Raw genomic sequence first — 27,659 nt, 5'->3', positions numbered from 1 at the left:
CTGATTCCCATCAGTATTAAGCTTGATTAACTATCATATCAGCTATGATTCTGTTTACAACATACTTTTCTCTTATCCAGAGTCACATTTCTTATCTTTCCACTTTCCTGCAGCCACACAAACACTTCATCGTGTCTACACATAATTTAGACATTAGAAAAATCTCCATTACTCAAACTGTATTTCTCATATATATACTTCAATATTCTGTATTTCAACGTATTAATTAGACTTATCTTTGATTTTATCTATTCAATTCAGTTTCATTTTATTTTTATATGTCTTTGATTAAGAATTAAGAATAAAGGGTAGCACTTTCTACACTGTCTCTGTAATAAAGTGGTAATAGTAGGGTAACAAGGGGGAAACGAGTATAATGTGTCTAAGTTATTACTATGCAATTACCAAAGTAATAGCCACTAAATAGCCAAGTAATATAACGGTAGTAACAGTGGTTAAAGCTGAGAACTATTACTCTGAAATATATGTTATAGGCTAATAAGAGCCCAAAAACTGGGGTAATAATATGGAAATACAGCTCAGTAATAAAGTGGTAATAGTAGGGTAACGAGGAAGGAAGAGGATTGTAATAATGTGGTAACTTCTAAGTTATTACCACTGTTACCCGTGGTAGCATCTGTGTAATAAGCAGGAAAGAGAGCTGCCTGTTTCCATTTAATAACACATTATTAAGCTATTGAAGCTAATTTAAAAAGTGATTATCATCAGGAAACAGCTGTGGTAGTTTTCTGTAATAAGCAGGAAACAGAGCTGCAAAATATTCACCAGTTATGGCGATTCTAAATCGCCTGTAGGTAAATGTGAGCGTGAATGGTTGTATGTCTCTGCGTGTTAGCCCGGAGACAGATTGGCGACCTGTCCAGGGTGTCCCCCGCATCTTGCCCTATGGTATGAACCATAGGGCAACCCCCCTCCACAACCCTGAGAAGGATAAGTGGAAGTCAATGGATCTCTTAACCTTAATTCCATCTCTGGTTCCTGGAACCGCGACTGGTCCTCAGTGAGCCATTTTCCAAAATGATCATTGCTTACCAGTTTAGTCATTTCTGGCAATGTTAGCATGCCATTAAAAATGACTAGCTCAACATGCTCAACAATGCTGTCTTCAGTCCGTTCTTCAAATGCTGCATCAAATATACTTGAAGTTCACTGTGTTAGAGAAAGTGCTCACTGCGTTGCTCATGCTTTCTTCCAGGAATCATCTCCATGGTGATCTTCAGCGTCCTGTGCATCATGGTGTTCGTGATCCGTCACATGTTTCGTCACAAAGGCTCCTACCACACTAACGAGGCAAAGGGAGCCGAGTCAGCAGACTGTGCCGACGCAGCGATCATTGTCAACGATCCGGCCTTCACCGAAACCATTGATGAGAGCAAGAAAGAGTGGTTCATCTGAACCCTCGTCGATACGGACACACGTTAGGATGTAGTTTTGCAAGCTTAGGGAGTAGCTGGAGGTGACGACCTACTAACCCTGAAGGAGCTGAGGACTTTAGAGACAGAGGAAACCATTGGTATTTTAGCTTGGGTATTAAAGCACAGGGCGCAGAAGTGCCTGGCAGCGACAGTGTGGAGTGATTCATATGATGGAAGGACGGCCTTCAGTGTACGGTGCCATAAAGTTTCAGGCCTTGGATCAGTCAGTATGTTCATTTGCTTTTATCTTATATTTTTATATATATCGCTCTGACTTTGATTTCAGTATGTAATGTATTTATTTATTGATATTATATTTTTTCAAATGTTGATATTATTTATTCTTAATTTTCTTTGTGTTTTTATTTCATGTGTTTGTGCTTTACTTCTGGTACTTTGACTTTAAGAACTTTGGCATGAATTAAAATAATTATGAATTAGTCCCAATAAGCCTTTGTGCATATAGCGACAGTAAACAATTCTAGAGTGTTTTTGTATATTAAGTGTGATACGTTATAATTTGCCTTATTTTTATAAAATGATTTATTCTGTATGTTGGTAGTTTAATTTTGGTTCTCAGACTAAAAACTATGTTGTGTGTGTGTGTGCGCGACACACGCACGTGCATGCATAGCTGGCTTGCTTGTCTGTAAAGGAGATGTAGCCATGACATTGTTTGCATCATCTGAACTCAGAACTTCTTTTGATTTCTGCATCTGAATGTGTCTTTCAAAGACTTCTTGATACTTTTTTCCGTGAGTTCAGGAAACACACTCAGCTTGTCTTAAGCTGCCGTTTGTCCAGGGCCAGACTACAAAAACAGAACAAATAACTTTATTAAACTTTACCTTCAAATCCACAGTGAGGCAGCATTAAGTTAGTGATTCCACTACCAAGGCTGGTGAGGGACGAGTAAAGCACAGCACTGTAGCAAACAAATACTCTAACTTCCCTAAAGTGAACCAAATTCCTTCCAACAGCTCCCAGAGCTGGCAGATGTTTTCACTGTCAGCTGCTGAGTGCCGCAAACTCCACAATCCAGACTAAACTGTGCCTCTAACAGCACCCCCGTCACTACCTTCACATGCTGAAGGTAATATGTTTGACACAAAGCTGGTGGCAGATCTGCGACGTGTCCACATTGAATCTGAGGTCAAATAAAGACAAAAGTAGGAAAAAGCAGCAGCCTCATAACACTGCACTGGGCTTATGGATCAGGAAAGAACTCTTATCTTGGATAATATTCAATTTTGCACAGTGTTATTATATCAACGAGCCCTCCCTGTAATATAAGACAGAGTGGGCTGACAGCAGAACGGTTTCCTCACGCTCACACAAGTTCAGGTGAACAGCAGCTGAGAACAAACGCCTCGTGGAGACTTGCTGTGACTGAACTAGGCTGCAGAGTCGGTTTCATTCGACTCCAAGGTGAAACACATTTAAACACCATCTCTGTAGATGAATGTGACATGACGCAGATACTCATCATCAAACAAGCAGCTGGTCATATTTTGGCAGCAGGACATTTTCCACACTCAGAGAAATCCTTGTTTTCATTTAGCACAGTCTTTCAGAGGTGTTGTTTTCTCCTCGGTGTCCCTGAAACTACAATAACGGGTCCGATCATGCTGAGAGCTGCTCCTTCCTGTAGAGCAGCTACGCTGACCGGATTCAAGCTGGTGATAAGAGTGTTTTTGTTTCTTGTATCTGGAAATATGTTTCTACAAAGGAATGTTTGTCCGTCACACGCTAACGGCTTACACTTGACATTTGATTGTACTGCATTTGTATTCGTTTGACTGCATTGAGATGTATTGGCATGCCATTTGTCACTGATGACACGTTTCTGTTGATGAACCACTGTAGCATCACATGGCTTTTTCTTCATTGTTCTGTGTATAAATGATTATCATTTATAGCTGATTTCTCATTCTTTGTGCTTGAAACTAACGGCTCCTGGAGCAGCCTGTGAAATACAAGTATGACTCATACCTCAGTGATATTTCAGTTTTTAGGAAACGCACTTTCATCACGATGACGATGACTCTATAAAGGCCCTGGAAATGACTCTTGTGCTTTAGCACTATAAAAAAACTGAATGAAATTGAATACTTGTGAAAATAGTTACATGGATACATAATTGCAATTTTAATTGCATCAGGTCACTGTAAGATAAACATATTGTAGTATGGATCGTGTGTCCCTCACTCCAAAGCCGTAGCTCAGGATGTAGAGAAGGTCGTCTACTAACTGGAAGGTTGGAGCGTGAATGCCAGCAGCTGCTAGTGCTACCCCCCTGCCTCCTAGCAGACACACCTACTGTATCAAACTAAATCCTACATCACAGCGAGATGTCAAAAACTTTATCTCCAGGATTTGAAGTCGTCTGAGATTTGCAGTAGACACACTCATGGTATCAATTTCAAAATTCTACGCCACCTTGTTCACGAGTTATCGCATTCACAAGATTTTCAAATAAACCTGACGTTTGATCGGAGATTAGTAACAGATGCACCTGTGGCATCAGACTGAAGCCCCTACACTGCCTCGTTTTCAAGATATCGCATTCACAAACCTCGATCTGCAAGACCTGCCCGCCTGCCTGGGCCGGTGACCCCATCATCAGAATGTGGAGAGGTGGAGTAGAAAGGCGCTATATCAGAACCAGTCCGGTTACCATCCTAGTGGCAGCTATCAAAGCTTTGCCCCCCACACTGCACCTCTTTAGCAAACACATAAACAGCTTTTTAAAAGACGGTTCTGCTGTGCAGATGTCAATAACTCTGTTGCTGATGTAGTTAATGTCTTTGTCATCTGCCAGTCTTAAACTAAAATGTACCAAAACATTGCATAAAAACAATGAGAAAAACATTTTATTAGGCTCAAATGTAGAATAAAAGGACAAAATAAAAACAGATATTATAAAGATACAGAAAATGGCAGGTGGGTAAGCTGGGCCAGGCTGATCTGCAGAGTGAATCCTGTGTGGATGTGGTTCAGTAACCTGGAACAGAAATGATGACAAACAGCAGAAATGATGTTCGGTCCGTTCTCCTTCATCGTCGCTCGTACTGGTGCTTGGCTTAGCCCGGGCTTATCAAGCTGCCAAAGTAAGCAGTCACTGTCTTCAGCTTGTTGTTGAGGAAGTTCTGCTCGACCTCCACCTTCCCTCCTGGGCCGGCTAAAGACGCCACCTGTAGAGACAAGATTTCAGTAAGACAGTCCCAACACAAGCTGAGCAAAGCAAACACAACTACAACACAATACTCATTACAAGTATAAGAGTCTGGGTACATAAAGAACGATGCCACCGCGGCGTTGCCAGTCCAGTGGAGCATGAACATCCAGACATCCACGGTCACACGAAATATGTCAAAGTACAGATTACATTACATGTTTGAGAAATCCTGAACACACTGACCTGATCCATGTCAACATTACGCGGAAGAAAGTACACAATGTTGTCTGATATCAGTTTGGCCAGGCGGAAGATCTCAAATGTGCCGAGTGTCAAGGATGAAAACTGCATGTTCAAAAAAAGAAACTTTCAGATTGAACAGACTGACTGTGTTAACTGCAGAGTGCCTGAAATAAAGTTCACCTTTCAGGGCTTAACTGTAGGGACTGTCTTACAATACAGTGGGGCAAAAAAGTATTTAGTCAGCCACCGATTGTGCAAGTTCCCCCACTTAAAATGATGACAGAGGTCAGTAATTTGCACCAGAGGTACACTTCAACTGTGAGAGACAGAATGTGAAAAAAAAATCCATGAATTCACATGGTAGGATTTGTAAAGAATTTATTCGTAAATCAGGGTGGAAAATAAGTATTTGGTCACCTCAAACAAGGAAAATCTCTGGCTCTCACAGACCTGTAACGTCTTCTGTAAGAAGCTTTTCTGTCCCCCACTCGTTACCTGTATGAATGGCACCTGTTTGAACTCATCATCTGTATAAAAGACACCTGTCCACAGCCTCAAACAGTCAGACTCCAAACTCCGCCATGGCCAAGACCAAAGAGCTGTCGAAGGACACCAGGAAAAGTATTGTAGACCTGCACCAGACTGGGAAGAGTGAATCTACAATAGGCAAGCAGCTTGGTGTGAAAAAATCAACTGTGGGAGCAATCATCAGAAAATGGAAGACATACAAGACCACTGATAATCTCCCTCGATCTGGGGCTCCACGCAAGATCTCATCCCGTGGGGTCAAAATGATCATGAGAACGGTGAGCAAAGATCCCAGAACCACACGGGGGGACCTGGTGAATGACCTGCAGAGAGCTGGGACCAAAGTAACAAAGGTCACCATCAGTAACACACTACAACGGCAGGGAATCAAATCCCGCAGTGCCAGACGTGTTCCGCTGCTGAAGCCAGTGCATGTCCAGGCCCATCTGAAGTTTGCCAGAGAGCACATGGATGATACAGCAGAGGATTGGGAGAATGTCATGTGGTCAGATGAAACCAAAGTAGAACTTTTTGGTATAAACTCAACTCGTCGTGTTTGGAGGAAGAAGAATACTGAGTTGCATCCCAAGAACACCATACCTACTGTGAAGCATGGGGGTGGAAACATCATGCTATGGGGCTGTTTTTCTGCCAAGGGGACAGGACGACTGATCCGTGTTAAGGACAGAATGAATGGGGCCATGTATCGTGAGATTTTGAGCCAAAACCTCCTTCCATCAGTGAGAACTTTGAAGATGAAACGAGGCTGGGTCTTCCAACATGACAATGATCCAAAACACACCGCCCGGGCAACAAAGGAGTGGCTCCGTAAGAAGCATTTGAAAGTCCTGGAGTGGCCTAACCAGTCTCCAGACCTCAACCCCATAGAAAATCTGTGGCGGGAGTTGAAAGTCCGTGTTGCTCGGCGACAGCCCCAAAACATCACTGCTCTCGAGAAGATCTGCATGGAGGAATGGGCCAAAATACCAGCTACTGTGTGTGCAAACCTGGTAAAGACCTATAGTAAACGTTTGACCTCTGTTATTGCCAACAAAGGTTATGTTACAAAGTATTGAGTTGTATTTTTGTTATTGACCAAATACTTATTTTCCACCCTGATTTACCAATAAATTCTTTACAAATCCTACCATGTGAATTCATGGATTTTTTTTTCACATTCTGTCTCTCACAGTTGAAGTGTACCTCTGGTGCAAATTACTGACCTCTGTCATCATTTTAGGTGGGGGAACTTGCACAATCGGTGGCTGACTAAATACTTTTTTGCCCCACTGTGTTAAAAACTTGGGTGTCTGTGCCACGTGCCTGTCAGTGTGATGTTTGCAGCTGAGATAAGGACTGAACTGCACCTGGATGTGGAAGCAGCCAATCCAGAAACTGAAAGCTAGAAAACTGTTCAAAGATGACAAGAAAGTCTGACTGATTGGAAACAAAATATAAAAAGTGAGGGCTGGCGTTTGCACGTTATTATTCTAACAGATGAACAGATGACTCCTGACGTCTTCTGTAAAATTGAAAACGCAAAAACATTTTTCAAAGCTAAGCTGTAATTTTCTCCTCTCAGTTTTCGGTCCCTCCTGCAAACGAATCCTGTCAGTCACTAACATCCCTCCACTTCCTCATCAAAGGATATCCATCAGGCTCCATCATGGTCCTGATGTCGAACACCTCAGCAGTTAGGTAGTCAGGTCCTCCCCACGGTGGCGACAGGAAGACCACATCAGCGTGGAGGTGGGGGGCCAGCTGAAGGAAGTCCCCTTGTATGAAGTCGATTCGGTCGGCCACACTGTAAACCGCAGCATTGTGCCGAGCCATGTCCAGCCGCACTGGATCGATGTCAACGGCTAAGACTGAGAGAGAAACACGACGCAGAGGACAGACTGTGAGCTCAGCGTGTTCAGCATTTCTAAAAACACCTTATGAACTTATAAACACTTACCTCTCTTTCCAGTGAGGGCAAACTGGATGGCATTTCCTCCTACACCACAGAAGGCGTCTATGACCAGCTGAGACGCAGAGAAACTGTGCTCCACCCTGAGGGCAATGTGCTCAGCGATTCTCTCCGGTGTCACAGAGAACCAGCCCTCTGAAACACATGATGAGCACGTGTGAGACGACCTGAGCAGCTAAACCCTGCAAAGAGACGCCAGCAAACTTCCTGCTGTATTCATCACCCATTCCTTCTCAGTTTAATTCAATACAATGTTAGTTATATAGCGCCAAATCACGACTACTGTTCAAGGTACTTGTTGAACATCAGAATCAGAAAACTTTATTAATCCCAAAGGAAATTATAAGGCTGCCATGAGGGTGGTTCTCCTCAGTACGTGAGCAGAGCCCAGAAGGAGGATCTGTGTTACGCTGATGCTCTTCTCAATTTCAAAGTCTTTATATTTTGAGAGTTTTTCTAAAAACCTCAGTTTTCTCCTTCCTTACTAAGCCATGTGTCTTGATTTCTTTCTCTGTACATTCCTCAGTTTGCTGCTCTCAGTTACTGTTCATGTCTGAGGAGCTTGGCTAGAAAGCGACTTTGTTTCACGTCTCTTCCACGAAGCTTCTTTAGTTCTGAACCAAAGGTTGAACGAGCTTCGTAGTAGTAATGTGTGCGACTAGATGACTAACAGTCGCTATCGTCACTCATCAGTAAAACTGGTCGTTGGTATTTCTCCAGACATGCTGGAGGAGGTGGGCGGGGAGCGGCAGGTCTGGTCTCCTGCTCAGACTGCTGCAGATAAACTTATTACTGTACTGTGCACTCTGAGTTATAAGTAAGTTATAAGTAAGTTATAAGTAAGTTATAAGTTAGTTATAAGTTAGTTATAAGTTAGTTATAAGTTAGTTATAAGTTAGTTATAAGTTAGTTATAAGTTAGTTATAAGTTAGTTATTAGCTAATCCAGTGACAGTAAACGATGAGTAACACTGAATCGTCAAGTGTAAAAGAAATATTATATCTAATAGTTATACAGCAGCTGTTGGGAGGCGACGTCACGAGTGTCAGGTTTTTGTTTTGTTTAAATCTGACATTAAAAAATAAAAATGCAGGACAATCAGTGTTGCTGCCAGTCACTGACACTCCTCAGGGCCTAACAAAGTAATATTCAAACACTTCTTTAAACGTGGTTTATAAAAATGATCTTTGGAGCTTTTACTCACCTGGATGCTCAGCCATCCAGGTGAGAACACTGAAATGACCTGAACTGTGATGCAGAGCCGGCTCTCAGTCATTTAGAGGTTAACTATGACTCACATGTTGTTGATTCCACTGGAGTAATGTGACATAACTGCAGTGTGCAGACTGACCTCGGTCCAGTCTGATCCCTTCATCAAAGCGAGAGAAGAGTCTGTAGCGCTGAGCCCAGTATTTAGCCAGCTGTGGTTCAGCTGCCATCTCTGCTGGGACCTGCTTCTTCTTCTTCTTCTTCTTTGGTGTTTTTGTGTGTTTCACACTTAATTCTACACAGACATAAATATTAGGCAGTTACTTTTTTGTTCATTTCTTTTAAACAGCACAGCCTTACTATGAACAACCTGATTCACCAGCAGATTTACTGTGAACTTCAGGCTCGTCAGGCAGGAGAAAGTCAGGAATCTGAGGACAGGGTAAGTGTGTGCCCGGCTGCTCCTCACTCTCCTCCACGTCACTCTCCTCCGGCTCTGTGACAGAGTTGGAGGTGATGCTGGGGTAACTGCTGCCCTCTGCATCTAAACTGGATGCAGAATTCTTCACCTCCTTTTTCCTCCCGTCTTTTTCTTCTTCAGCTTCTCTTAAAAATGGAGGCTTGTCCTCAGGGTGTCTCTCTCTGTCCACCTCACTCCGGTCACTCTCTCGCTGGACCTGTTCAAGGAAACTTTGAACCTGTGAAACAAAAAGACTTTTTTCGTTCTGTGTAACGTTCAAACAAACAAAGCTCTGCTCGACTTCCTCCTATCTAAGCTGTTCCAGTCCTCCGTGCTTTTAATCCACGTCCACGGACATGCCAGGAGAACAGGTAAAGGACATGACTTTCAGTGATTTCCACTGTGATGCTTCCTTTCAGCTGTTACTCCAGCCTAACGTCTGAGGACTTATTGAGATTCTGGGGTCATCTTTCATGCTCACAAAACTGAAAACATCTAATCTGTCCTGGCTGATCAGGGACAGGCTTCAGAACACGTCCGCTCTTCAGCCCGTTGCAGGTCGTACCTTACAAAGGGAGGTGCTGATCTGTGGACGTGTGCTGTCTCTGCCCGTCTTTGAGAACCTGGTGCTGCTGATTTTCCTCTTGGTCCATCGCTGCTTCTGACACTTTGAAGCTGAGCTTCCTTTGAAGCTGAACACACTGTTGAACCTGAGACACGAACACATTGTTACAATTTAGACATTTAAAAACATGTTTACACTCAAACAGCCGCGCTCACATAAACCTTTGTGTTTCTAAAACAGAGAAACGGCTCAGAAGCAGGCTGGGTTCAATCATTTCACCAGAGCCGACACCTGCAACACTTCAAGCATAAAAACTGTCAATTTGCAGCATTCGCTGCCTTGCAGGCCTTTTGTGTTCTAGATGTTGGTTTGCTGAAGTTAACGGCTTTCATGTCACATGTTTGTCTGTTAATGAAGAATCAGTGCTGTTAGCACACGATGCCACATTACATCTCCTGTGCACTACAGTCACAATCACTCGCCCTGTGCTTTCCCTGCTGTGAAAGGTCCGTTGGGAAAAGTCGTTCCACACTTCCACAGTGTGCATTTGGTCCCATCTTCCTCCCCTCAACCTGAACCAGTCGCAGAAGATACTGGGAGTTTCTTCCTGTTAAAATGGTTTTTCCTTCCCACTGTTGCCCAGAGCTGCTCGTCGCTGTCTGCCTGACTGTTGGGGTCTTCTTTGTGTCATTGCAGGGTCTTACAATGTAAACCTTGAGGCGACAGTTAATCTGATTTGGTGATAGTTCAGTGAAGTTGGATCCATACTGGCTCATATGTTTGTTTCAGTTAACTTTCTGTTTTATGAGGAGATGGGTTCCAATCAGTGATGTAAAGCATAAGGCTGCAAAATTCAATGATGAATATTTTTTGTCCTTTAATACTTTTTTACCCCGACTGTGTTTTGTTTCACCAATCTTATCTTTTTGGAACTAATATATTATATTTTTAATCTCATTTCTTATTTTCGTGTCTCTGCCTAGAAGACCATTATGTATTTTAGCAGGTAAAGTGGATGCAGTCACTGAGGACTTGTGACCTACCACAAACAAAGCAGGACATGTGCTGAATAACAACTTCAGCTTTAGGCCCATTTCTAATAATCAAGTTGAAATGTTTTCATCTGAGTGTTTTTGTTTTGCATGTTTTATATTTCTATCATAAACATAAACGACCAATCACAAGGTATCTGAGTTGGAGTCGGCAGACGAGATTCCCAAAGGAGCAGAGGAAGACTTACTGAGGCTCTGGGTTGTGTTTGAGGCCAAGCTGACTCCAGGCTTCCTCGGGTGTCAGACGTGGGCACTCGTCCACATCCAGCTCATGACTGACAACAAGGACAAACAGCAGAAACATTATTCCCGGGCTTGTTGGAGAGATGACGGTCTCCATGATAGAACATCAAACTTACCTCCGTTTGACTTTAGCGCATCCTTTTCCTGGTGGTTTGTCGTCATCGTCATTATCATCGTTTCCATCGGGTGTTTCATTCCTCGATCCGTGCCGTCCGTTATTCCCGGCAGCAGCCAGTTGGAAGCCTGTGTCAGGACGTGCAAAACGCTACGTGTTTATTAAAGCAACCACACATCCATTTACTGAACAAAGGAGAAAAAACTGTGGTGAAAACCACAGGACAAGAACATGATTAACCAAACAGAACTGAACAAGTTAAGATTCAGTCTTTGACTCATTTTCATACACAGCTCAGTAAACACAAACACATTTTCTGTGACACTGAGTTACTGAAGTCATTGTCACCAAAGTAACAAGTTCCTGTGCGATCCAAGGTTGACTGACGCTGTCGGGATGTGAGCTCCTTCCACTTTTCTGAAGACATTTGTTTTCAGTGGTTGTGAAGACCTACGCCAGCGGTCGGCAACCCGCGGCTCCAGAGCCACAGGCGCCATTTCATCCTTATACTCCCGCGTGGTTTGGGAAAGTAAATTAAAGTATTTAATTGAAGTGTATTCTATTTGTTTTAGTTCTAAATTGGAAGATGACTGTGATCTTGAAACATTAAAATCAAATTATATTTCATTAATTTTTTGACGCTCAAAGTAAGCGCCACACTCGACATCGAGGCCGCTCTTGTTCAGGATCACAGATGGAGTGATGTCGAGACCAACCAAATCCAACTCGTGTTTGAAACATGGAGCGCCATCCCGACACATAAACATGAAGACATATGCATCTGGAGTCTTGTCGAGCTTCTGATCCACACACGTATGTGAGCAGCTATTCTCCACACCGCTCACGCCGCACGGCCCCGATCTGCAGACGCCGTGCGCAGACGTTCAGGAGCAGAAGTCCCATTAAGCAGGTGAAAGAAATATCTATGCAGGTACTTTGCAAAAATGTATTCATCATGGTTTAGTGACATTTATTTTGAAATTCAGGCTCCGCTACATGCTCAGCTTTGTTTGGTCCGTGGATCATTTAAGTTCAGCTTTTTAATCGTGTTTGTTTTTGTTAATATTTTTTTAAGAGTTCAAAATGTGTTTATTACACAAATGTCTTTTTCTCTGTAGATTTCATGAGCAACACATTATTGTTGTTTATACGAAGCGTGAAGGTAAAAAAACAGGATGCAGTCTTATCGTCATTTCAGAGTCACAAAGTGTTCGCGGCTGCCAGTGTTTCCGTTTCCGTGGAAACTGGGTCCACGTGGCTCTCTGTGTGTTAAAGGTTGCCGACCCCGGCCTATCGAACAGCTAATGTTTCTCAACATAACTGATTTCTCTTGTGTATAGGCTGTGGGGGTTTTCTACACTGACTTTATTTGATTCAATATTTAGTTTCCTGTGGGCGCCCGTACTTTGTTCTTGTCCCCCTGGACACGTTGCTGGACAGAACATGTTGGTGGACAGACATTCGACACTGAGGTCAGTGTCTCGTTGTCCCAGTGAGCTGAGCGTTTGTCTCTCACTGCCAGCACCAAGTGGAAGAACCTTAGTTTATGTTACGGGTGTCCTTTGAAACAGGTTCCACTCAAAATGCTTGAAAAAGAAAACAATGAGAAATGTTATGACTGAGACTCAGCAGACAGATAGTCTGCTGATCATGCAGCCTTGGCCACACCTCATACACACAATTGTTACCTGTAGTAGCGCTGTGATGCTGTACAGAGTCAGCTGGTCTCTTGCGGTTATTCCCATCATCAGAAGCATCATCAGAGCTGCAGGACACTCCCTCTGACTGGACCATGACTGAACCAGCCACACACTGTCCACCTGCCTCCACTGTGAAGCTCTGTCCAAACAGAACATGCAAAACTTCAGCATCATCTTCTTCGTGTTTACTCTCAGCTTCAGTAGGGCCGTCGCTCTGTTTCTCTGATTGGCTCTGTAAACCTCTGTCCGTGATTCCTGTTTCTTCTTCCCCTCCAGCGTTCCCATTACAGGCAGACTGCTCAAAGGTCCAGCCCTGTCCCGCCCAGTACGAGTACTGTTCCCAATAAGAATAGTAGGTCTCTGTAGCGTGTTTGTCCCAGAGAGCTTTAGTATCCGGGTTGTCCCAAGGAGTCCGTCCTGGATCTTCTGAAGACGGCAGCTCATGTTTCTCCAGCCAGCTGCTCCACATCAGAGCTTCTCCCTGTTGTGCTGCAGAAGAGTCAAAACATTAGTTAATATTTCATGTGTAGGATTGTTGCATTAAAAGAACATGAAGAAGATATGGTGGAACTTCTTTTTTTTAAATGGTCAGTGGATACTCGGGGCGGCTGTGGCTCAGGTGGTAGAGCAGCTCAGCTCCTGATCGGAAGGTTGGTGGTTCGATCCCAGGCTTCTCCAGTCTGCATGCCAAGTGTCCTTGGGCAAGATACTAACCCCAAGTTGCCCTCCGATGTGTTCATCAGAGTGTGAATGTGTGTGAATGTAGATTAAGTTTGCACTTGCATGAGTGGGTGAATGAGGCATGTCGTATACGGCGCTTCGAGCACTCCGGGAGAGTAGAAGCACAATGTAATCAGTCCATACTGCTTTCCTGTCTGTGTTGGTCTAAACAGACGCGTGAAGCCAGAATTTTGGATGAATTGTGCAGGTTCTGAGGAGCACGATAAACAGTTATAATTATTTATGAAGTCAGATGACACAAATGAATTCGACATCAGGAGACATGTCTGCAAGACCTAAAGACCTGGATGACCTGCCAACTTCTACTCCTGAATGAAGAAGTAGACGAACGTCTTGCCCAGCAGACTGGAGGAGGCCACTGGTAGTTGACCCACTGCCTCCTGAGCCACAGCCACCCCGAGTATCCACTGACCCAACATGATATCTCTATGTCTTCCTGCCAAACCCGGTGTCACAGTGCAGTGTTAGAAAAAAACAGTCTTCATACATTTCACTATAAACGTCATGTGACCATTCTTACCCCAGTAGGCTTCCCAGCCAGCATCTTGGATCCCTCCTGATACTCCCACTCGTGGATCAAACGCCTCCTCATCAACTATGACATAAAAACATCATGCATGACTAGGGATGGGTACCGGTTCTGACATAAACGGTAGTAACCAGACCGAAAAGCAGCGCACATTTCGGTGCTTTTTTTCCTGAGCTGTGATAGACTTCTAGCCAATCATTTTACGTTTCCGAGGATAGTAGGCGGGGCCAGGTACGTACGTTCTGTTAGAGCAGAGCTACAGATTAAAAATGCTCAAGGTGAAGCGGTCAAAGTCTGGCTGTACTTCACAGCAAAAGATGCAAACTCAGCAGCAACAAGTGCTTTAAGCTGATACTGTGATACTGTCAAAGGAGGTAACACCTCGAATCCGATGAAACACCTGGCGACGCATAGCGTTTTTTTAAAAGCCCAGAAATGCGCCGTATTTGATAGCTTGCTGCGAGACCTCACACCGAGCACATCTACTGCGGGTGTGGTGCCTGTTATCGACCCGGAGTCCTGGCCCCGCCCTGCCAGTGTAGCAGAAATGATGAGGATGATGATGCAGCAGCCGTTCTTCTCTGCGTGAGTAGCTTAATGTTGTTCGTGTGTAATTTACGTTGAGTAGGCTAACCACATTATTACATTAATGCATGTAAGGTGAACTAGCAAACATCATCATAGCTACATGCGGCTGTCTTCTTGTTTGATGGCAGATGCTCCCTTCACCCTGGCCAAAAAGGCTAAAATGACCAAAGAAAAAGTGGAAAACAGCTAAACATGAGAGGTTTTTGGACAAAGTTTGTGTTCTCTATTCTTTAAGCACCGTTTGAGCACCGGCACCGTTTCAAAAGTACCGGTTTGGCACCGGTGTCGGATAAAATCTAAACGATACCCATCCCTATGCATGACATCACAGTCGCATGAAAAAAAGAAGGACCACATGCAATACTCTGAAACAATGAATATGCTGTTACTGCTTCCATTGTAATTAAGAAGGTAAGGAGACATGTGCTGCTGATAAAAGCCTGTAAGCTGACCGCCTAAAAGGAGAACTTCTGGCAATTTGCTGGTCTGGAAAATTCAGCTGTGTGGACCCAAAGGTCTGATTGTGCAAGAGCTATGTCGCAGACGCCGTTAACATTTAACAGGCCTTAATTAGCATGTTGAATGTTAAATGTTCCCAACATTTACAAACAGTGGGATGGTGTTCCCAAAAGTTGATTCTGTTCATCTGGACGTTTTCAGTGGGAGAAACGTTTCGTCACTCTTCCAGCTGACTTCTTCAGTCTCAGCTGGCTGCAGGTGTTTAACCTTATAAACAGGACATCTGCACAATGACTGAAACTAACAGCACTGAGGGAACAATGGGCTGTGAGGTCAGTATATTGATCAGTTTCTTGATCATTAATATGCTGCCATTGAAAGCTCACTAGTGCATGTTGTCACAGTAATCCCAGTACCAGATGGTACCTGTCAGCTCCACCATCTACAAGCCGAGTGCAGCTGTGGCAGTAGCTGACACAAAAACTCAGGTATGGGAGGAGATGAGTTAGACCGTGGAGAAAGTGGATACTCTACCACATACAAACCTTCGTAATATTACTCGTAATAAAAACAATAAAAGCAATAAGATAATCGCATCACCTTTTTCATCAGCCTGTGGATCTTCTTCACTTTCCTCTTCTTCACTTGTTTCTTCACAGTATTTTGAGGAACTCCTGTTAGACCTCCACCCCTGTGACATGACGGAAAATAACAACCAAAGCTGCTTTTTAGCTTTCATTTCAAAAAACGGCGACTTTAATAACACAGCACTGCAAAACTGTGTGACTTACTGCTCTCCTCTGCTCGGAGGAGCACACAAAGGCTAAAGGCAGGCCCATGCTGGCCATCATCTGAGTTTCTTCATCCAGCTCCTCCACCTCAGTCTCCTCTTCCTCCTCTTCACCATCATCTACATCTATGAGTTGAGAAATGTATTTTTTAAATCATGGCAACTAAAACTAGACAGTACAGCGAGGTTAAGAGAGCCACATTCTTCTACCCCAATGCCTGATACATTTCATAGGTGATTATTTTAATCCCTGGTACTATTAAATATCATGACAGGATGTACCTTGTACAGTGTTTTCCAGGTCAGGCAGAAGTCTGTTATCAGAACGATACAACTCTCGATCCCTGTAAAGAGGCGATGGACATAAAGGACAGATGTAGGAAATCCATAGATGCATCTGTATACATCAGTGTATCCGCTAAAACTCAAGGTGTTTGGGTACTGAGAACAACAACATCTAAACGACTGTGAAAAAATAAAGTAATATATAGCCCGTGTGGGAAGCCTCCCCAGAGGAGTTGAAGCTGTTATAGCTGCAAAGGCTCGGACAGTATCATGGGATGTCACTCAAGTTCATGTGTGTGTGAAGGCAGACGAGTGAATACGTTTGGCACTATGGTGTCTGATTCCACCGCTCATACCACGCTGCCACCAGCACACAGCTGCTAACCTTTTCTTTTGGGGTTCAGCATTGTGCTAGCAACAGTAGTAGCCTTGTAATGACTGCGATTCATTCAACTGTGATTGATATGATAGCTTTTTAAAACGCTGCTTTGTGGTTGCCTTCACTCAAGTCAGTTATTCATTAAAACGACATTTATTACACGGAATTTCAAAGATTTGACTGGAGTTCGTTTCTTGCGTCGTCTTTTAATGACCCACACTGGCTGGTTGCCATGTCAGCCCGGCTGAGACAAACACCGGTTTAGATCAGACTGTTGTTCGACGTGCTGCTAATGAATTACGTGTATGAGTTGTAGCGGACAGAGGAAAGGTGGTGGAGGCTCACTGTACGAAGGCTCTGGAGCAACGACAATGAATCGTTTCTTCCTCCTGCAGTGACTCCTTCTTGGTGAAGATGATTTCCGCCACCAGGGCTACTCTTCTCATTTCCAGCATCATGGCGGTTAGCTCGCTGCAACAACAAACACACTTTCATTTACCGACGAGCTGCTTGCGTCTTTAAGCAGCATGGGACTCTTTCCTTTATTATTGATTATTTCCGCACTATAAGCTAACAGCGGATTTCCGCTGTTTTTCAAAATAAAAGTTGCAATTTTTTTGTTTTGTTTTGTTTTTTATAGAAAAAAATTCTAACAAAATTTTTCCTTTAAAATCACTAAATCTCATGGTCATTAGAACACCAACTGTTTCATTTTAATTGCTTTATAGCTACATTAATGCATCTATTTTTACTGATTTTATTGCGCTTTTTAAATTTAATGGCATCTTTTGTAGCTGCCATCACCAGTGTGTGAATGTGTGTGTGAATGGGTGAATGACTGAATGTAGTGTGAAGCGCTTTGGGGTCCTTAGGGACTAGAAAAGCGCTATACAAATGCAGGCCATTTACCATTTACCATTTTGACATTTTCCACTTTTACTTTTGAGGGTTATATTCTCAAAACTATGACTGTATATAGTTACTGTTTGAAAGCAGGTGCAATTAGTTTTGTTTTTATTTTGAAGCGAACGAGTCGACCCGGAAACTCTTCCTTGTTCGCGAGTAGAACTCTTTCATCGGCAGTTTTAGGATAGAAATCTGCGACTCTGTGTTCGCCCGACGACGTTCCGGGTTGATGGACAGGATAGTTGGTAGCTCTAAGAAGCATAGGTTTTGCTAGTGTAATATTGAATGTCGTGCTACAGTTTAATGGCACGCTTTACCGAGTAAGCAGTCGGTAGGTACCGTTTTTATGTCTGTAACCGGGGAGTTGGCTCTTAGAATTAGAGGTTTCTTGAGAAATGTCAGATTTTCCAGCTCCTTCAATGAGACTTAGCTCACAGTCAGTTATTATACCGTAGCCCCAGCTCGCTGTTGTCATTTTGCTGATCAAATGTAGCCTCTTCCTATTCCAGTAACACTGTGGTGCTGTTCTAGATACTAATGCTATGTAAAGTTGCTGTCAGTTTAGTTGGTTTTAAAAAGCTGCTGGTGTTTACTAGAAATTGGAGTCTGCGTAATCCACTGCGTCCTCCTTTACCTCCTTTCTATGTAGCAGCAGGTGTTCTCTATGCAGTCTGCCTGAGACCTGATCGGAGCGTCAGTCGGCTGAGCTGGAGTTCTCGTGGCTGAGAGCAGAGCACTATGTCAGGCAACCAGTCATGTCTGACGGGCGCGGAGGACACGCTCTCTGTCTTGGTATGCATCCTGTCCAAGGACTTGATAATGAAATCGAGCTCACCTAGAAAGAAATGTATTATTTATTTAACATCAGCTTTGGTGTTCATGCATGACTTTATTTGAAGATGCACATAATACAATAACACTGTCCATAACGGAGGGTTAACACTGCTGCACCATCAGATCTTTCTGTTTGCATGTTCTCTCCGGGACCTTCCTCCCACAGTCCAAAGAGATTGGTGAGTCTAAATCGCCCATAGTGTTGGCCCTGCGACAGACTAGCGACCTGTCCAGGTGTACCCTGCCTCTTGCCCTTACACAGCTGGGATAGGCTCCAGCCCGCCTCAAGGAGAAGCGGAAAAAGATGCATGGATGGATTTTTCACAATATGTTGGCAACAAGTGGATAATAAGTCCCACAGTGTGCATGATGGGATGTCTCTCCAGCCCTCTTTGAGGCCCACTCCTCCACAGAGGAGGCGTTCAGATTGTGGGCCCCACGCCGTTCTAAATTTAAATGTAGATCATTTGTCCTGGACCGTAGTTGTTATTACGATCTGACCTGGTATTAGTAAGAGTGTTATACTATCACTGCGTCACATGTTAAGCATTGAAAGGAGCTTCTATGGTGTCCGTCGCTTAGAAACTCTAGATTCTCCCACAGTGGTATTTTATGTCCAACTGTGATGTTACATAACACAGTTAACCACTGCTGATACAAAGAATGTGTTACGTATTTTAAAGTTACCCATCCAGTAATTACTGAGATGTTTTCACCTGGACCAAAGTGAGGGATGTTAGTATTGACATTCTGGTCCTGGTCGACAGGTGTGTTTGTTTCATGCATGGGAGGAATGGGCGGGTCTTGATCAAGAGGACTATCTGAGTGTCTTGGAATACCTGTTGTGGGTCTTCACACCCCTAGCCATCGTCTTCATCGTGCCTTTCCTCATCGTTATCTTCCTTTACCTCTCTATACTCTTCCTTCATGTCTACAAGGTAAGTAAACAGTGCTTTATTGGCTTTTAAATCTCTAAATGGTCTGGCACCTGTTTATTTGTCTGATTTGTTGAAGCCCCACGTCCCCACTCGTTCCCTTCGGTCAGCTGAGCAGTTGCTGCTTTCGGTCCCAAAGTCACGGCTGAAACTTAGAGGAGACCGAGCGTTCTCTGTTGCCGCGCCGATGCTTTGGAATAACCTTCCTCTCCATATTAGACAGGCTGCATCAGTGCCAGTTTTTAAGTCTTTATTAAAAACCTATTTTTATTCCCTGGCTTTTAACTCTGTGGGTAACTGACATTTTTATTTTATTTTATTTTATTTTCATTATTTATTTATTTATTTTTTTTAACTTTATTGCTATGTCTATTACTATGTGCATATTAGTATTGTACAGCACTTTGGTCTAACAGGTGTGTTTTTAAAGTGCTATATAAATAAATGATGATGATGATGATGATGCTTACACTCGCAGTCACACAAATAAAAGGACCTTCACTGTTTAGTTATCATCTGCAGCTCCCTCCATAATGTTTGGGACAAAAACACCATTTTAGTAGCTTCTGACATCTGCGCAGTGTTTGTAGGACTGTCTGATTGAAACTTTCAGATTTAAATAAAGGAGTTCACAGCTATTTTTTTTACATAGTTCCCTGGTTTTAGAGGTTCAACATCAATAGGACAGTTGACTGGCAAGTAGTTCCATGGACAGGTGAGGCCTGCTCACTTGTTATTTTATAAAAAATAAACCAGGCATTGATTGAAGTTGATTCAAAGTATTGAGTTTGTATTTTATAGTTTTATATATGAGGCCTAAGTAGGGATGGGAATTGATAAGAATTTAGCAAATCCAGTTCCATAATCAATTGTCATTGAGATCATCTCTAAGCAGTATGTCACAGACATTAAATCCATGCATGGTCAAATGTTTGTGCACCCTGGAGGTGTTTGTTGTGATCAGTGGTGGGGTCATTACTCCAGAAACGTCATTATTGCACATATTACACACTTTGCTTAAAAGTAAGGATTTCTTTGAACTGTTCTTTTTCCAGGTTTGGAAAGATTGTACAGCATACATCTTTCATTACTTTAGAAAATAAAAATTGGATGCACAAATTAGAATCAACACTACTTTAGATAAGTAATAAGGGGAAGACACGCAGCAAAGGGCCGCTGCTCTGGGGCCACACAGCATATGCTGGCCTGCTCACCTGACATCACATTTCTGACAGTCAGGCAGGTTGTTACACTTGTGATGTTGCTGTCTCTAAGTTTGTCTTTGTTGCAGAGAGACGTGTTAGACTGAAACTTACTGTTTTTTTCCCAATGATCTGTAAAACGCACATCGTCTTTGAATGACACTCAGACAGCCAATCAGGAGACCATGTGGCCAAACACGTCACTCCCAGTCCGACTGGGGACGGGGAATGTTGGGAAAGCAAGGCTTTGTGAAACATTCAAAGCATTTGTGCCAAAATTGTATCGAAGTTTTGAAACAATCTGAAACCTCTCTCCACAGTGACACCTGCTGGCCAACTTGGGTATCCCCACATGTCGATAGTGCTATGCAGTGAGCTGATGCAGAGAAGCCCTGCACAGTTTCAGACCCACTTATTATACCAGCCTGTCAATAATTGTGATCAACACAAGTTGTGGAGAAATTGCCCCACAAACATCAAAAGAAAAATACTGACACTCTTAAAGACAGCAAGCTGTGATGGTGAAGAGCAATGTGCTTCAGAAAAGTTCTTTAACACTCATGAAGCTGTTTCAGCTGCTCAGCAGAAATGAATTTATAAAGTAAAGCATCCTGAGAAAAAAATACTGTGTTTATTGTAACAACCACACTGGTTTTCTCAAAGTTTGGAAGTGTTTTGTTCACTGTTAAGCTTTTAGGAGTTGATCCCGTAAGGTTTGTCCTATAAAAACAAAGCTGGCATGCCATTATTTTTTATTTTTACTCAAAAAAAATTGTTTATTCGAAAAGACTGTTAACTAAAAACCTTTGTTACTTTTTATGGGCTAATTCGTAACAGTTCCTTTCATGCCTGTGGACTAATACACTTTTAAATCATCTTCTTCTGAGCAACATCTGAACCACAAAGACACTTTCCTTTATTACGTATAGGCACTGTGGATCCTGTGTCATGTGACAGAGGCATGATGTTTTACTCAGTGAACCTGCATGCCTCCTATTTATGAGATATTTGCACCAGACGCGTCAGTGGTGACAAAATAGGGAAAAGAAAAGAACTTCATGAAAAACATTTGGTGAAATTTGTTAAGTAATAGGTTGCCTGTAATTACCGGATGGGTTTCTAGCTTTTTACAGTATAAATACTGCTGGTCTGGTCTTAAAAAACCCAAAACTATTTACATCAAATTGGCATCAAATTCTTCCCAACAGGAAGTCTTGACTGGGTTGTCAGTAACTACCCATCCAATCCACACATGCAAATAAATCCAACCATTGATGTCTATAAATTAAGTAATGTGTAATAATGGAAAATGCCACAGGGAAATGTATTTAATACTTTGTATAAAAGTTGATAATGACAGCTTCAGACCACGTCCTGTATGGAGAAACTATTAGCATTTTCCCACCATTTCCCAGGCTTGTCTGACTGTTGTTCAGCAAATTTTAAATGTACTTCAGCATGCTTTGTCTTTATCAGTGGGGTGTGGTGAGCATACATACAGGCCATGGTGGTAGAGTCCTATAACTCACGTTATAAAAAGTGAATATTGATGATCTCCTGAAAGCGTGAGCAGGTGATAAAGTTCTGCTTATTTCTTCTACCAGAGGAAGAATCAGCTGAAAGAAGCTTACTGTAACAACCTGTGGGACGGAGCCAGGAAGACCTTAGCTACTCTGTGGGACGGACACGGAGCCATCTGGCATGGTAGGACACCAAGGTCCTTCATTTACGATGACACAGTGCTCTACATCCACTGCTATCAGTAACAGCCTCCATTTGGTTAAAGCCAGCACTGTACATGTGTATGAGTTCTCAGTCGTGCTTGAAAAGTTTGTTTGGTTTGTTTGGTTTGTCACCCCTCATCCAACAGTCAGTGCTAACAGCTGATGGAGAGCTTCGTGTAGCCTCTCGTGGACTTGACATCAAACTGCAGGTTTCTCTTTCTGTCCTCGTGAATCCCGAGAACAAAACACCCAAACACAGGCTAAACCATGTAGTGCAGGGTTAGGCAACTCCAGGCCTCGAGTGCCGGTGTCCTGCAGGTTTTAGATGTGTCCGTGATCCATCACAGCTGATTTAAAGGGCTAAATGACTCCTCAGCATTTCTGAAGTTCTCCAGAGGCCTGCTAATGAACTAATCATGTGATTCAGGTGTGTTAACCCAGGGTGGGATCTAAAACCTGCAGGACACCAGCCTTCAAAGGCCTGGAGTTGCCCACCCCTGATGTAGTGTATGCTCTGTGTGTAGAAGCGAGAGCAAACAACCACTCTGCAAATGTTCAGCCATCTTAACAGGACAAGCACAGCTGTACACATACAGTCTGTTCAGGTTACCAGTGTTTGAATTTTGGAATATAGACACAGCAGTTGACTCACCATCGCTGTGAGACGCTGTGAACAGCCGATGTTGAGGCCACGCTTTGCAGATGATCCCTTTCTGGATGAGTCCTGTCCTTGGCTCATATGACCTCAATAACTCACATGATAGCAGGGTGGGGCATAATAGACCACACCCTGGTCGATACCTCGGCTCACGCAATGACTCGTGTGATTAATAGTGGGTCACCAACCCTCACCTGAGAGACTCCATCAGGTGTTTTAGGACTGAAGAATCGCCTTGCAGTGGTGAAACCTCTCCACCAATCAAAAACTCTGAAGATGACAATAAAGTTCTAAGTGTCTAATGCAGCACCATCTATGCATAATTGATTGATCCCTAATGCTATCTGTGTACTAGGGTATGAGGTTCATGGTATGGAAAAGATTCCCGATGAAGGACCAGCTCTGATCGTGTACTATCACGGAGCCATTCCAGTCGACTACTACTACTTCCTCGCTCACGTTATCATTCAGAAGGGACGGACCTGCCACTCCGTAGCCGACCACTTCCTCTTTAAGATCCCAGGTACTGTACACACCGACCCATGTGCAAACGTCAACACGGAGCACACACTAAACACTTTCCCAGAACGACTGTGTCATCATTCTTCTCCAGATGCTCTTAAACCACGAAACCACTTGTAGGATATTCACTCAGTTTTGGTTTTATTTTTTCGCTGAAAACAAACAAACAACCCAAATCACATCATTTTCTTAATAGAAAAATTTCATTCAACATACAAAGAAAGAAACTATGTTAGCTATCACCAGAATCTTTGCAGATCGAGAAGAGGAAGAAATGATGGAGATAAAATATGTGTTTTTCCAACCGAGGTCTGAAGCTGGAGAAGATTCCGGTGTTACGTAAATAACAACCTGCACTAAAGACGTCAACACGAGCAAATGATTATTAGTCAGTCTTACATGACATGCATTGAAGGTGTGTTGGCTCACACAGAACCACAGGTGGAAATGTGATGTTTGCATCGCTGGACTAGGTGGTCCTTTGTGATTGGCTGATGTGCAACACAGGAGCGCCACAGACAGAGACTGCTATCTTCATTGCTGTTGGCCTTTTATACCTCAGACTTTCAGTACTCTGGGTCACGCTAGCTACAAAAATACTGTGACATTTGTATTTTTATCTAACATTCCCACTCATTGGATGCACTGGGGCAACATGGGCACAGTGTGGTAAAGTATTGGTGATTACCTGCGACCGTCTGTTCCTTACTCTGTCGTCTTGTCTCATTACTGTAGGTTTCAAATTGCTCTTGGAGGTGTTCAGTGTGATCCATGGTCCTCAGGAGGAGTGTGTTCGAGCTCTGAAGAACGGTCACCTGTTGGCGATTTCTCCGGGAGGAGTGCGGGAAGCTCTGTTTAGTGATGAGACCTACCCTCTCCTCTGGGGCGAACGGAAAGGCTTTGCCCAGGTCGCCATTGATTCTCGAGCGGTGCGTTGTTTCAGTCTAATTTAGTCACATTTCAGCACAGTAATGTTTTTGAACCATCAACAGCAGTACATTCCTGCCCTATTTGATACAAGTGAAACTAAACTTACAAAATGTGACTGTCACATTATTTTAATACTTTATCACTGACAAACAAAACTAACAAACTGGAAGCTGAAGGCTCTGCCTCCCACGCTGCTTTTAAATACTTTAGGAACTACAAGTAAACCAACAGCCTGAGAGTGAAGTGCTCTAACGGGGTGATACGGTACTATGAGGTCATTAAGATGGGGTGGGGGCTGATTATTGTGAGGAGAGGGATTTTAAATTCTGTACACTCTTGTTTGCAAATACATGCATATCTGTGAACTGTTCATCGTACAGCTAACAGTGACAGATTGCTTTGCTCTTGTACAATAAACATGTAGCTTAGAAAGAAAAATCGATTTCTGTTATTAATGTGTTTATGAACAGCCATCTCATTACAACTATATATATATCAATTCTAATAAAATATTTTACATTTCTAACATTTAATGATAATGATGCTGTGGTAGTACCGTCTCTCTGATCATCTTTGTGTTGCACTCTCTGTTTTTCAGCCAGTAATTCCAATGTTTACTCAGAATGTGCGGGAAGGCTTCAGATCTCTGGGAACGCTCAGTAAGTTTTGACACTTACAGTATTACTCCAGGAAAACTGCTGGTGTCTCGCATCACCCCAGGAGTGTTTCAGTTTCAGGATGTGAGCCAGTCTGTTCCCGGGGTTGGGGACACATGTTCAAGGGAGCACAGCACATATTTGCAACCTATCATTGAAAAAGACTGAAAGTCTGTGTTCTGTTGTAGAGTTCAGGTTCAGGGAATCAAAGTAAGTGTGAATGTTTGTTGTAATGAAGCGTCTGAGTTAAAGCCTTCGTTAACCTAGAACAACACTGTGGAGCTCAGCGGGGCTTGATCACAATAATGATACTGTCCTGTGTAATAATGTATTTTCATACATTTTGTTTCTGTAACAAAGCACTGCTGTCTGAGCTCGTATCGAACACGCTCTTTCTCTGATGTGTCTATCCAGGATTTTTCCGCTGGGTCTATGACAGATTTCGTCTCCCTATAGCTCCTGTTTATGGTGGATTTCCTGTGAAGTTTCGAACCTTCCTTGGGGATCCCATCCCATATGACCCCAACATAAATGCTGCTGAACTAGCACAGAAAGTGAGTAAGCGTTTGCTTCCTTTCACTCTAACAGCATGGCAGTGCTTTGGTTTGCACTGCAAGGTCCTGGACCTTCTCAGAGCCTTACTCTGTGGACTTTCCATTTCTCCCTGTGTGATCTACTCTGGGTACTCGGTTGGTCATTCAAACTTGGATGTAGGTATGGATGTGACCACCTCCTGGTCCAGGTTCTTCCTCCTCAGGACACGGAGGAAGTGCAGCTGCTGCTGGGCGCAGATGTGGCTGCTCAGAAAGCTGAAGGTAGAGACAGAGTCCACCTGTTCAACACCAAAGCAGCAGGTCCGCGGCTCCGTACAGAGACCTCTGGATAAGGCTTAGTGTTCCCAGCTTGGCCTGTAGCTGCTAACTAACTCTGGGTCGAGCCAAGCGGAGAAATGGAGACAGGCGTGGGAAGACTGCACCAGCAGATTTTCTCATATTCAACTGTCATCGTCTCGGTTTTGAACTTGCTATAATAATTCAAATGTCTTCAGTTGTTAGTAAGTTAAAGTCATCATCGTGTAAACTTGATCTACTGCCCACTAATCTTGTTAATCTTTCGCTCCGCTGTCTTGGCTCGTTGGTCTTTAAATAACACAGTTAGTCTACGTCAGCAGCAGGTTTCACAATATGAACAAACATGATGTCTGCTTGAAATACACGAGGACGTACATGTAAGCTTTACCCTCAGTGAGCAGTCCTTACCTTTAAATCTAGCCTCTCCTCTTCCTCTCCTGCCCCGTCTTTCTCATCTTCCTCCACCTCTGAGTGAAGTTGTCTCGTTCTTTTCTCTCCCTGTGAAATCCAGCATCTGAACCTTGACTGGATAGATGTCGAAACACCGCAGCCACAACTTCTGGACAGCTGTGGCCGTTCCAGTGTTGTTCCAAAAAAAGAAAGAAATGAAATAAAGAACAACACCGGCCCACTTCAGCCCCTGACAACACACACGTCTCTTTTTATGCGACATTATGTCGCTCATAAACGATCAGCACTGCTGTTGTGTTACTGTTCAGGCTCAAATCGCTTTGATGTTTGGAGGCTCGGAGTGATGTAAAAAAAACTCCCCTCAAATCTGTCAAACCAAAAGTAATGAGCTGGTTTTGAAACTGCAAGAAGAAAAAAGTACAGATGTCTTTTTAAAAATATAGGAAGTAAAAGTAGTCAGAAGAATAAATACTCTGAGGAGCAGCAGGCAGGGGTGTCGCTCTGTAGGCCTGCTTAATGGCACTCAGTCCAGTGTCGTCCCCCCCCCCCCGGTAGGATACTTAACAGTGTCCTTGAGTGTAAAGAACTCGTTGGTTATAACTTAATAGCTGATTAAACTGGTGGAGGATGTTTTGCTTTTCCACCAAATGTTAATCTTCAAACAATCTATGTTTGGGTGCCTTGAAAAGTGCTATATACAGTAGATCCAATCCATTGTTATTATTATTTAATGAAATACACGCGTGGGGGGACCAGCGCCGTACGCAGACAGCGCTGATCTCCGACTAATCAAAGCATAAGCAGATATTTTATACCATCTGGGTTAACGCCCCCTCATGTGTCATCAGATACAATATATGCATACCTCAAATCAAAACCACAATGACTTTTAACACAGTTTGAAAAGAACATTATCTCAGATGTTTCCTGTCAACCTATCTCTGTTTGCGTTTTTACTCTGAAGGTGCAGCAAGCAGTCCAGTCTCTGATAGACACACATCAGCAAATCCCAGGGAGCATCCTGAGAGCCTTGTTGGAGAGATTCCACACCAAATACAAAGCCCACTAACATCAGTGACACTACAACAGAGACAAACTGTCCAGTATGTGACCAAACCCACGCATCAGGTGGCTGCAGTCTGCACAGGTTTGGTGCTGATGTGCATCTGAAGTCCTCGATGTTTTTATTGCACAGCTCTCATATGTATTTTTGTTTACATAGACTCCCTTTTATATATATTCGTATTCGAGACGAATCTGTTGAAATTAAGACTTTATAAGATGCAGTCAGGTTTCATAATAATATCTCTCAAAGGACGGAAAGAAAAGCAAATATTTATTTGAATTCAGACACATTATTGTGACCGTAGATGTTTTTGTGTTTGTGTGGAAGAAAAGGCAAATGTGTTTATTTAAAAGTGCATTTACATCAACAAGTGATTCATAATGATTTTTAATAAATGTGTTTTGTTGTCGATGCCTTTTGAGTTGATCGGTGATTAGTTTAGACCAATCAATCAATATTTCTTATAGAAAAGGTATGGGTGGGTGCTTTATGATG

At 43.1% G+C, this 27,659-nt stretch overlaps 3 protein-coding genes across 9 annotated transcripts in view; 2 read left to right on the top strand and 1 right to left on the bottom strand.

Annotated features, from left to right (window-relative positions):
• cntnap2b (contactin associated protein 2b) overlaps positions 1-3,354 on the top strand; it is a 45,129-nt gene extending 41,775 nt beyond the window's left edge. Inside the window, exon 25 of the mRNA XM_085439919.1 lies at positions 1,217-3,354. Within this exon, the coding sequence (XP_085296045.1) occupies positions 1,217-1,416 (200 nt within the window). The 3' untranslated portion in view covers positions 1,417-3,354. The remainder of the gene's footprint in view (positions 1-1,216) is intronic.
• Positions 3,355-4,287: 933 nt separating this feature from the next.
• On the bottom strand, positions 4,288-17,043 carry tgs1 (trimethylguanosine synthase 1). 2 transcript variants are annotated; one of them, XM_085438283.1, is made up of 15 exons: positions 16,771-17,043; positions 16,088-16,149; positions 15,807-15,931; positions 15,616-15,706; positions 13,960-14,034; positions 12,687-13,187; positions 11,000-11,126; positions 10,829-10,915; positions 9,589-9,733; positions 8,943-9,261; positions 8,706-8,858; positions 7,343-7,489; positions 7,037-7,253; positions 4,858-4,936; positions 4,288-4,630 (listed from the first exon to the last, which is right to left on the bottom strand). In XM_085438283.1, exons 1-15 carry the CDS (start codon positions 16,962-16,964, stop codon positions 4,520-4,522), a joined length of 2,433 nt encoding a protein of 810 aa, XP_085294409.1. In that variant the 5' UTR covers positions 16,965-17,043; the 3' UTR covers positions 4,288-4,519. The 2 variants fall into 2 exon arrangements, with proteins under 2 accessions (XP_085294409.1, XP_085294411.1); XM_085438285.1 differs by having other exon boundaries at positions 16,815-17,023.
• Positions 16,868-27,575, top strand: tmem68 (transmembrane protein 68). Of its 6 annotated transcripts, none has more exons than XM_085438288.1 (9): positions 16,868-16,931; positions 18,025-18,167; positions 18,977-19,147; positions 21,951-22,050; positions 23,084-23,251; positions 23,986-24,179; positions 24,779-24,839; positions 25,251-25,390; positions 27,063-27,575. In XM_085438288.1, exons 2-9 carry the CDS (start codon positions 18,114-18,116, stop codon positions 27,165-27,167), a joined length of 993 nt encoding a protein of 330 aa, XP_085294414.1. In that variant the 5' UTR covers positions 16,868-16,931; positions 18,025-18,113; the 3' UTR covers positions 27,168-27,575. The 6 variants fall into 6 exon arrangements, with proteins under 6 accessions (XP_085294414.1, XP_085294417.1, XP_085294419.1 ...); XM_085438291.1 differs by having other exon boundaries at positions 16,869-16,931; positions 18,028-18,167; XM_085438290.1 differs by lacking the exon at positions 16,868-16,931 and adding an exon at positions 17,515-17,706 and having other exon boundaries at positions 18,028-18,167.
• Positions 27,576-27,659: the final 84 nt, after the last annotated feature.

This window comes from Copadichromis virginalis, linkage group LG18 (assembly GCF_057382275.1).
Source record: "Copadichromis virginalis isolate Kocher_CV1m ecotype Utaka linkage group LG18, C_Virginalis_male_GT1.1, whole genome shotgun sequence".
Taxonomy (NCBI): domain Eukaryota; kingdom Metazoa; phylum Chordata; class Actinopteri; order Cichliformes; family Cichlidae; genus Copadichromis; species Copadichromis virginalis.
Note: the sequence above shows the minus strand (reverse complement) of the source record. Positions and strands in the feature narration are given on the sequence as shown.